Source organism: Kryptolebias marmoratus, linkage group LG23 (assembly GCF_001649575.2).
Source record: "Kryptolebias marmoratus isolate JLee-2015 linkage group LG23, ASM164957v2, whole genome shotgun sequence".
Classification (NCBI taxonomy): Eukaryota; Metazoa; Chordata; class Actinopteri; order Cyprinodontiformes; family Rivulidae; genus Kryptolebias; species Kryptolebias marmoratus.
Genome location: NC_051452.1, coordinates 16,059,163 through 16,070,608, shown reverse-complemented (window position 1 = coordinate 16,070,608; position 11,446 = coordinate 16,059,163). Strand labels below are relative to the sequence as shown.

The window sequence follows — 11,446 nt, the reverse complement described above, 5'->3', positions numbered from 1 at the left end:
ATTTCACTATCAATACTTTTACAAGGATTATAGTAATTTATAATTTTAATATTTCCATATTTTCTTAAATTAAATATTTCTATATTAACACATTCTAATTCTTTATTCGTTATGTTTTTCTTATAAGCTATTCCATCCTTAATTAAAGTGGCACATCCACCTCCACTACCATGACTTCTATCTTGTCTTTCTATACTATATCCTGGGATTTTAAAATCTAGGTTAGGTTTCAACCATGTTTCTTGTATACATATTACATCTGGGATTATTTCTAAATCATATATAAACTTTTTAAGTTCTTGTTCATTGGCAATTACATTTCTAGCATTCCATTGAAGAATATGAAGAACCATTTTGAATCCTAATCCTGAGCATTTTCCCTTGTTTCAGTAGCACTCAAAATGGTATGAATCTGATCTGCTTGGATTTCTTTCATATCTAAAAATCTTCCTGCAGCTGTTACGATTGCTTTTATTTTATCACTTTTCTTCTTCATTTGTACTGTAACATTGATAATATGGCACATAAATGCTACAAAGTTTTCCTTTTTCACCACCATTGAGTTTTCATCCACTCTACATTTATGCGAACATGCTTTTTGTATATTTGTTGTTGGTACTAAGATTTGTCTTTGATCATTCTGCCCTTGATTTGAACTCCAAGTTGTGTTTCTTTGACCTGTTTCTCCTGACCAAATTTGTCTTGTGTCATCTTTCCTTACTCTTTTTAAAGCTTCGGCATATGACACTCTTTCTGTTATTTTAATTCTTTGAGCTTCTCTAGCTTCCTTTTGTATTTTGCATCCACCATATGCTGCACTATGCTCTCCTCCGCAGTTACAACATTTGATTTTAGCATCTTTATCACATTTTCCATATTCATGTGGACCTCCACATCTTGCACACCTGGGTTTTCCTTTGCAATCCTTTGCAATGTGTCCCATTCTTTGACAAACAAAACATCTGAGGGGTTTGGGAATGTACTCTCTAACTCTGTAGTTCATATATCCTAGCTGAATATTTCCTGGCATGATATTTTCAAATTGTAGGATTACTGCCATTGTGTCTTTTAGTTCCCCATCTCTTTTACTTTTAATCCTGGTGGCATTTGTTATTTTCCCCCCTTTTATTTCTTTTTTCAAATCCTCCATTGACATTTTCATTGGAACTCCTGATATTACTCCTCTCAACCTCGCTAAAGACCCTGGAATATATGCTTTAATTCTTTCCCCCATCAAGTTTTTCATTCTGATTATCTTTTGTTGTTGTATTTCACTGCTAGCATATATTAGCACTCTTCTGTTATTCATGATTATAGCCGTTTTAATTTTTCCTTTTTCTTCCTCTATTGCTCTAGTCAACTTTATTGGGTGGATAGATCCTCCTTCCTGCTTGAATTCCACTATGACTTTAAATTCCACTTCTCTATTAAAGTCATTCTGTTCTCCTGACCTCACCCTGTCGTTTGTTTTTGTCTTTTTGTTAGCTTCTTCTCTTGCTTCACTTTCTTCCGACCAACTTCTTGCCCTTTCTTGTCTCTTCCTAAGTGTTCTTTTCATTCTTGCTGATCTTGATATCATCCATTCCATTTCATTTCCACTATTCCCTCCTGATGTTGAAGCCATGTTGCTACAGTCAATGTACAGTTTATGCAATTCGCCAAAATCAAATCCTACCGCCTTCGTTTGTTTGTTATTTCACTCGCTCCTCCTTCCGCCGCGACAACCAATCTCCAAGCCGTCACCCCAAAAGCCTGAGGAGCGTCTCTCCAGCCTGTTTTCCTTGTTTCTCTGCTCTAACACACCTGATTCAGTGGTTAATGACCTCTTCATGTTCTGCAGAAGCCTGTTAATCACCCATTGATTCAAACCAGGTGTGTTGGAGCAGAGAAACAAGTAAAACCTGCAGGATAGTGGCCCTCGAGGACCAGGATTGCCCACCCCTGGTGTGGGCCATTCTCCATCATGTACTGCCTCAATGAGTCTCCCACTTCCTGTGGTGAAGGCCATTCAGATGGATCTTCTGAGTAAGACCTTGCCCCAACCCTCTCTTCTGCACCTCTCTGTTCCTCTCCATCATCATCATCATCATCATCACCTTCACCTCTCTTGTCCACATTCTCTGTGGTGATTGACTTGCCTTGTCTGTCTGCACTAATTTCTGTGTTCTTCTCTAAATCATATGGTCAAACAGGTAATATTTAATAGTTTTAAATAAATTGCACATCTTGCTAACGCACTTTTTTAATATAAATAATATTTTTATATTATCACTCGGTATCATGTGTCTGTTCCTACACTTCCAGCTCATATTAGACCAACCTGTCTCCTTCCCCTTTCTGTCCTGGTTCTTTCTCTTCATCCTCTCAGCTGAACAACATGAACTTTGTGTTCAGGAGTTTTAAAAAATACAGCAGTCAAACCACATATAAAAACATGAAATCTTGATTTTAAATGATATCATTGTTAGATATCAGTTAGTGATCGGATGCTTCAACTGATCAGACTTATCAGATTAATCACAACAGCTCTGTGGAGTTATATCCCAGTGAGGACATTTAAACTCCCAGCTTCTATAATGTATCCGCTTTATGATTCACCATTGAGTTCAACAAATGATTACTGTCTGAACAACAAAAATACACAAACAAGTTCCTTTATTTTTCCTGTTCTATTATAAATACTGATCAGTAAACAGTTGTAACCTTAATATTTTCAGGCCTCATCTTGAAGCTCAGACAGAAATTCCTGCTGTCTTTTAACCACTTTGAAAAGCTTTCTTTCATCTTTATCCTTCTGCCCCTTCAGTTTTCTGCCTCTCCATCTTTAGCTCTCTGTCATCAGATGACAACACAATTAAAATGAAAGCAGTCGTGCTCCTGCGCGTTCTCGAGGGGAGCGCGACAGGAGGGGAGGTGAAGGAGCGAAAGGGTGCCGGAGCAGTGACGTGTCTCTGTTATCGATCATATCATTTACACATGCGCAAACAGCTGGTAAAATAAACCAGTTTTTTTTTCCCCCCATCATCACTTTGGCGCCCCCTCTAACACGCCCCTATGCGCCACATATACTGCATACCCACTTTTTGCGCCACTATGGACATAGTGGAGCGGGTCTCTGCTGTGAGATTGACAGCTGTCAGTGCTTGGGGAAGTGGGCGGAGCTTATGGCAAGAAGGATTGGTGCTTTCACACATTTAGCTGCCAGTCTCTAATAACACAGAAAAAAGTCAGTAGATGTGTTGCTAGTCGCTTTAAAAAAATGGCCAGACGGATCTGAAAACTCACTAAATATAGCGACAAAGTTGCTAAGGTGACCCCTATTGTGCTCCAGCCCATGCGGAAATCATTGCACTGCACATTGCTTCCTCTTCAAAAATAGGGCATGTGCTTGTGTATTTGTTTAGCGTGAGAAATACAAAAAGTGGCATGTGAGTGTGTGCGCTTCACAAAATGTGTGTCTCACAGTCAATTCGTGAAACTTGAGAGCCCTGCTTTTATTCATAAACTAAATAAAGATTGTGACTGATGATAAGACTTTAAAGCTCACAACGACACAAAGTTGCAGAGATAAGTTGCAGCGGTGTTAGTCGACATCGATCCGGTGTTACACCAGCTGATGCAGTTGCTGTGATCCACTTGTCAAGCTGTAGGTCTCTGGTTTTAGAATATTTTATGTTTTATTGTCAGTTTGTGTTCATATGCTTTGGAATCGCTGTTCCGCAGTCATGTGAACAAAGCATCTTGTACAGAAAAGTGTTAATGTGCATCTGGATGCAGGATGCTTTCAGGGAAAGTCCGACAACAGAATATTGCTCTTGAAAATGTTTAACCACTGCGACGTTGTGCTCACAGTGTATCCTTCAGAGAAATTAACTCGTGTAAGAGAAAGAAATAATTCCAAGGGTAATTGGCAGTTTACAAAGTAACTGCCATGTGGGAGAAATTATAGACGATACTCTGATGTCCCGTTCTCCTGAAGGCAGCACGGAGCTGTGCGCCAAAGAGAAACACCATTGATACAGTTGCAGTTCCATGCCGGTTTTAATGTTTTAGGATACAATATTTTTGCAAGTAGTTCAAAGTTTAAACTGATATTGTCAATCTTTAGTGTAAACTTTACCTTCAAGCAAATGCCCCCCCAAACGAATATCAGTACAAAATATTGCTGCCAGTGCCCCCTGTCATCCTCTCAACTTCCCCTAGGGGGCGGTACCACTGTTGAGAATCACTAATGTAGAGTAAAAACCTTTGAATTATGACAGCAAATCAGAGGGATTACAGGGAAGTTTCTGGCCAAAACCACCTATATTTCAACTGCTGTATTTTCCGCACTATTGGGCGCACTGGATTGTAAGGAGCACTGTCAATGAATGGTCCATTTTCAAATTTTTGTCATATATAAGGCGCACTGCGCTATAAGGTGCATTAAGCGAAACAAAACAGCCCCGTCTTTTCGGAGAATACTGCACCAACGTAAAGGCCCCCACATACTCGAGGAGGCATTTCCTCCCTTTCATTCCTTGTCAAAATAAAAGTAAACACCCTGACTTATTTAAGATCAAAGTGACTTTATTAATACCCATAGGTAGAATTTTTAAGAAAGACTGACATCCTTCCTAAAAGTGTTATTGTACATTTCAGTTATTTTTTCAATGTTATTGTTTTTATTGTGCTCACCAGGTAACATTACTTCTGTGTTTCTCCCCTTCCACAGGTGTAAAATGTGTGGAATATGGGCTTTGTTCGGCAGCGATGAGTGTCTGTCAGTCCAATGCACATGTGCCATGAAGATTGCTCACCGAGGCCCAGATGCTTTTCGATTTGAAAATGTTAACGGTTTTACCAACTGCTGCTTTGGTTTCCACCGACTGGCTATTGTGGATCAGCTGTATGGGATGCAGCCTTTGCGTATCAAGAAGTTCCCTTCCTTATGGCTCTGCTACAATGGAGAGATTTACAACCATCATACAGTAAGACATGTTCTGCCAATTTGTGACTTTTTCCACATGAATCTTTTTACATACACTGTCTAATATGAGCTTGTACCAACTGATTAGCTTTCTTTAGATGCACAACACTGACCACTGAATTCAATATCTACATTCCAGTATGTGCAATGTTGAATTTAGCAAACTAACACATCATACTATAACATTCTTGCTGCTTGACCAAAAAACAAAGAACTGAAATGCGTCTTATTTACAATATTTGAATTTATTGAAGCCTATTAAAACAGACTTGCAGTACTGAGGGAAAACCTTGATTTTTTTTTTCCAATTTTAAAAGTTCAGTTTGTTTTATGTAGGGCCACATCACAACAATGGTCATCTCAGGGCATTATACAACAGCATCAAAAAGTCCAAATCATATAAATCTAGATTCCGTTCAAATACATCAATACATTATGTAAAGTCAATTAGTAAAAGTTAACCAATGAAGCCAACAGATTGAGTTGAATCTTCATTTCATCACAATCTCCCATCCTGAGCAGCACATTGGTGACAGTGGACAGGAACAACATGCTTTAAACAGAAAAAAACCTCCAGCAGAACCAGGATAAATGGTAGTTTCTATGGTCTGCCATCTATAGTGCAGCACAAGCAGTGCTGCAGTATAGATGGCAGTATGAATCATCCTTAATGATGTTTTCGAGGTTGATTAACCATTTATTAATGAGGCTAAATAAGGTGTCATTATTATAAAGTGATACCGCAACTTGTTTTTTTTTCTACTATAAGGAAGATGTGACAGGTGATGCCATGTCACGTCACTATGCTACATAGTGGTTGTAGTCCATTGTGATAACCAAGTGTTATCTTTATTTGTCAGAGCCTGACAAATAAGCTTGTTTCAAGATATTTATTGGTATTGTGTTTTCATTGTATGCATTACTGCTGTTTGTCAATGTGTTCAAGTAATGATATGCACTACTTTTGGTTTTTAGAGATTTTAGAGACGTTTTGTGCTGGTGCTACAACTTTTTGTTCCGTGCAAAAAAAACCCAGCAACCTCTGTAGCACCTTGCTATAGGCTAAAAAAGTTAGCGAACAGCTCTGTGACCTATGTCTGCACTTATCTCCGCAAGTGGTCAGTGGCATACTATACTTCAAACTCACACTATCCACCGATGCTCATGATTTCTCATCAGTTAAGGAGCGAAATAATCACACATGATGACACCCTTCTTCTGTTGACAAAATTGACAAAACAAAAAAACATTGACCAGTACGTTATAACATGTTAAGTGTGCAGCTAATTAAAGAATGTAAATGCCACAAAGAAAGTTTCAAAACCAAAACAGAGCAGATGAACCGACCTTTAAAGGCGACCTATTATGCTTCCTTGAACACGTTAGGATAGGTTTGTGGGCTGTACAAAACATGTTCATGACATTTAATACACAATATCAGTCTCAGATATTGAGATTTCACCTGATCAGTTTTGCCTGTTTTGAGCTCATTTCAAAATGAGCGGTTTTAGGACTACGTCACTATTATGCAAATAAGCTGCTGTTGGCCATGCCCTCCCAACAACTGACACCCCACTAACACACTACATTAAAAAACATAAAAACTCTGCAGTTCTGACCCACATTTATATTGTTATTAATTAAAACTCTGAGGATTCTGCTTCGCTTCTGCCTCTGCACCACAATCTGCTCAGCTTTAGTGTGGCCATGATGGAAAGTCGAGCAGCTGACATCAGCACAATAATTCAGCACACACACCGTTTTTTTCCGCAAAAGTGACCTTTTTCCTTACGCTGTAGCTAATGTAGACTGTCACTTTGCGTTTACTACAATTCCGACAGTAAATGTGCAGATATTGTGGGTAATGCAATGTGAGACACTTTCTGAAATGATTTGCGCAAACTACAATTTTCTTTGGCAATATCACGCGGACATTGCCATCAAAAATAAAATGAAACCACACAGCTCTGTTCTCCGTGACTGGGAGAACATGCACGGACAAATGTTCTATATTGCAGCCGGCAACAAAACATTTTCCCTTTCCAGCAGACATTGTGCAGCGATAAAATCATCAGAACAAATGTGATGGTCTTCTTGTAATCAAGTGGGTGGAGCTCCACTTGGGTTGTTAGGTGAAAGACTGGGCTCGCCTTGTGGTTGCTAGGTAACAGGGATTGTGATGCAACAATCCCAAAGTTTTTGAAACGGGTTATTTTGAAGACACCAGGAAACATTCACTTATTGCGAAAAAATGGCTGGGTATTTTGTTTTTTTTTTGGGCGCCTGGACTGTTTCTAGAAGGAGTAGATACAAAAAAGGAAACATTTACAAACTATTCACTGATGACAGAATTAATTATGAATAAAATAGTTTCAGTAAAAATATGGTAAAAAGGGCTGATCAAGGGATGAGTCATGAAATACTGCACTGAAACCCTGACCTTGATTTTTGCTGTTCCAGCTGAAGGAGCAGTTTGGCTTTGATTATCAGACTGAAATGGATGGGGAGATTTTGCTCCATCTGTATGATCGCTTTGGCATCAAGAAGATGGCTTCTCTCCTGGATGGTGTCTTTGCGTTCGTTTTGCTGGATACTGCTAACAGAAAAGTCCATCTGGGAAGAGATACCTATGGTGTCCGGCCATTGTTTAAGTTTCTCACTGATGATGGACTCCTTGCAGTCTGCTCCGAGGCCAAAGGTAATGGGATTGTGTGGAACCCCTATTTTTTCTGTTCTTGTGATGAATATGACTTGGTTAAACTGTTTTTCTGATTACAGGCCTTACAGACATTACCCATTCAATGACCACTACTGCCAGCATTGTGCCCTTTCTCCCTGGGCACATTGAAGTTTTTGATTTGAAGCTGAACGGTAAAGTTCAGTCTCTTCAGTTTGAACAGTTTCATTGCTGCACACAAGAGCCTGCTCATGCCATCTATGATACTGTAGAGAAACTGCCTACAGGTAAGAAAGTGTTCTTGACTTATTATGTCAGCTTTTTTGTTTGGCATCTAAAATCAAGTATTTCTACAGGTTTTGATGTGAAAACAGTAAAAGGCAACATCAGAACCCTGTTTGAAAATGCTGTGAGGAAACGCCTGATGGCTCACAGGAGAATCGGTTGTCTTTTGTCTGGTAATGTCTGACATTCTTCTTTTATTAAACTGTATTACGCATTCCTTACACCAAGCCTGTAGTTAATAAACAATGTGAATGAATCAAGTCAAGTCAAATTTATTTATATAGCAGTTTTCGACAACAAGGCGATTCAAAGTGCTTACACAACAATATCTAAAGTATGAGCTAAGATAATCTAAATGGAATCATGAAAACACACACAACAATATAAAGTTAAAACTAAACGTATCTAAAACAAGAGATTCTAAATAATTCACAAAAGTACAGAGTAAATCAAAGATAAGCTGAGGAGAACCAAAATATGATATAACATTAACTAAACTAGGATTAAAAAACCTCAGCCGAACAGATCACACATGATAAAAACTAAGATAAACAAACAACTAAACTAAGATAAGTTTAAACAAGCAAAGGCAGGATAAAATTGACTAAGTCATACTAAGGTAAACTGGGGAAAAGCCAAACTAAGAAAAAACACACACAGTCTTCCGCCTGCTCCAGGAATCCAAGGTGTGTCTGGCTGAAGATGTACAATCGGGGCAAGAGGGCTCTCCTGTGCCCAGTCTTATCGTCGAGAAAATTTAATCTAATGCGTTGAGAGACCACCTGACCAGATCCATAATAATTTAATTTGGAAATTATGCAAAGAGAGGCTCCAAAGAAAGAAAGACGGAGAGAAGAAAAATATGTCTGCCTTCACCGAGAGCAGGAGAGGAAAAAAAAAGTCATACCAACCAAGAATCATACCAACTTTGGTTTGCTTTTAATTTAAAGATATGTTGCATATTTCAGCAAATACCAAAGAACAATATTATCTTCATAAAATAAAGTTTAAATTTATTTTAAGTGCGTAACACTTGAGGGATCTGCCCAAACATGCATCTGGTGAAAAGCTGACATTTGTTTTGTTGGTTAGTTTTGCATCTTTAAAAGATTTTTCCTTTTCCTGTCAGTGATTCAGCAGCTAAAGAGGACTGAAAGTGTTGTGTCAGTGATGCTCATTCATGCTGTCTAATTATTAGGGGGTCTAGACTCCAGTTTGGTTGCTGCCATGCTGGTGAAACTAGCTAAAGAGGAGAAGCTGCCATACCCTATTCAGACATTTTCAATCGGATCAGAGGACAGTCCGGACATCCTAGCAGCTCGTAAGGTCAGTTTTGCACATCATGTGATGCTGATGATGAAAACTGGGAGCTTTTCATTGGTGTAAAGATAAGTAATTCAGTTTTTTGTAATGCACATTTGATTTAAAAAAAAAAACAAACAAACAACAAAGTTGGATGTGTTCTTCCATGAATTTGTTCAGGTGGCAACTCACATTGGCAGTGAACACTATGAGGTGAATTTTACTGCAGAAGAAGGCTTCCAGGCTGTGAAGGAAGTTATTTTCCACCTGGAGACCTACGATATCACCACCATACGTGCCTCTGTTGGTAAGTGCACTGCAGCAGGTGTACTTACTGTACTTACACAGCTGTATACATTACCATAGACCAGTTGTCTTTGATTATAATTCAGTGTGATCTGCCAAAAAAAAAAACTCTTGCAAAAGCCCAATTATCTATGTGCAGACATGGCTAAATTTGTTGGTACTGTGGAGGAGTAAGAAAGACGACACAGGAGATGGGTGCGATCACCAGGTTTACTCAGCTCCAACTGACTGCCAGTACAAACGTTGACTCTAACGGTAAAACAGTAATGGTAACAGTGTGATGGTGAGCACCAAACAAATCATATTTTAAATCAAAACAACATACAGTAAAGGTAACAGTGTGATAGCAAGCACTAAACAAATATTTTAAATGAAAACAACATGCCATGTGGGTGTGAGTGAGGACCAGGGTTGGGAATCACTGCTCTAAGTCATATAGTCGAGCATCCTGCTAATGCACTCTTTTTTTTCCCCAAAATGTCTTTATTAGAATTTTAACAGTTTTTAACAGACAAACCGCTTGAACATTTAACAAAAAAATGCCAGTACTAATAGTAGTTTGGTTCAAGTCACAATGAAATACACAACACAAAACAAAAACAACAAAATGTCTCTCACATTCTTAGTTCCAATGTAACCCATCGCATAATCTACACCTCATCCGTATACTGAGATATTTACTTCAGCAGTGTATGTCCTTTAATAGAATTGTCTTTGGGAACTGCAGTGAACCTAGTCTTCAGTCATTTGCGCCGTCCTCCACGAAGTTCAGATGTTGGACATACCTAATAAAGGGATTCCATATGAATTCAAACATATTCTGTTTACCCTTTAATACATATGTAATATTTTCCAGAGGGAGGGTAGATGTCATCTGCTGTAACCACAGGTTTATAGTTGGTCTATGGGTCTTCCCCCAGAAAAGTGATGTTGTCGAATTAGGCATTATATCCTTTTCCTTACATAAATTTTTTGTGGACAGCTGTTATTTTCCCCTAATAAGCGCAGCAAGCAGCGGAGCGAAGTTCTGTACGTCTTTTTATGTGGCCGCCATAACCGGAAGTCCTAATGCACTCTTTTAATATAAACAATATTTAAAAATAAATTCTTTGGTATTAAGTGGCTGTTTCTACACTTCCAGCTAACATTAGTCCAACCTGTCTCCTTCTCCTGTCTGTCCTGATTCTTTCTCTCCATCCTCTCAGCTGTTATATTGTAAATACTGATCAGTAAGTTGTAACTTGTTATTTATTAGTAATTAGTAGCTTTAGCTAACCTGAACATTTCCAGGCCTCCTCTTGATGCTCAGACAGAACTTCCTGCTGTCTTTCATGCCTACATTTTTATTTTTCTGCCTCTTCGGTTTTCTGCCTCTCCATCTTCAGCTCTCTGTCATCAGATGACAACACGAGTCACACGAAAACAATCGCGCTCCTGTTCGTGCTCGAGGGGGCGCGCGGGACTTTTTGCGTCACTGTGGACACAGAGTGGAGCGGGTCTCCTCTGTGCTGTGAGATTGACAGCTGTCAGTGCTTGGGGAAGTGGGCGGGGCTTACAGTACGCTGCAGAATGAGTGCTTTCTCACATTTAGCTGCCAAATTCACTAGATTTGTCGCTAGTCGCTTCAAAAAAATGCTAGAGGGATCTGAAATACACTCCTGATCAAAATCTTAAGACCAGTCAAAATATTGCAAGAATTTGCATTTTGCACAATTGGATCTTAAGAAGGTTCTAAGTAGAGCTTCACAATGTTAAAGAAATCAGTGTAAGAGACAAAAACTTTTGAGCGGGGAATTAATTGAAAACTGCATTTACACTCAAACATGATTTTTTCAGCTGATCAAAAGTTTAAGACCATAGCTCAAAAAAACCTGAAAACCCCCCAAAACAGAAATCAAAGTGTCAAA

At 38.8% G+C, this 11,446-nt stretch overlaps 1 protein-coding gene across 2 annotated transcripts in view; it reads left to right on the top strand.

Annotated features, from left to right (window-relative positions):
• The window catches only part of asns (asparagine synthetase), a 44,242-nt gene that overhangs the window by 5,240 nt on the left and 27,556 nt on the right, over positions 1–11,446 (top strand). For both annotated transcript variants that reach the window (XM_017426818.3, XM_025008208.2), the window contains exons 2-7: positions 4,715–4,970; positions 7,430–7,667; positions 7,748–7,933; positions 8,003–8,104; positions 9,130–9,257; positions 9,414–9,540. In XM_017426818.3, coding sequence (XP_017282307.1) covers positions 4,722–4,970; positions 7,430–7,667; positions 7,748–7,933; positions 8,003–8,104; positions 9,130–9,257; positions 9,414–9,540 — 1,030 coding nt within the window. In that variant the 5' untranslated portion in view covers positions 4,715–4,721. The remainder of the gene's footprint in view (positions 1–4,714; positions 4,971–7,429; positions 7,668–7,747; positions 7,934–8,002; positions 8,105–9,129; positions 9,258–9,413; positions 9,541–11,446) is intronic.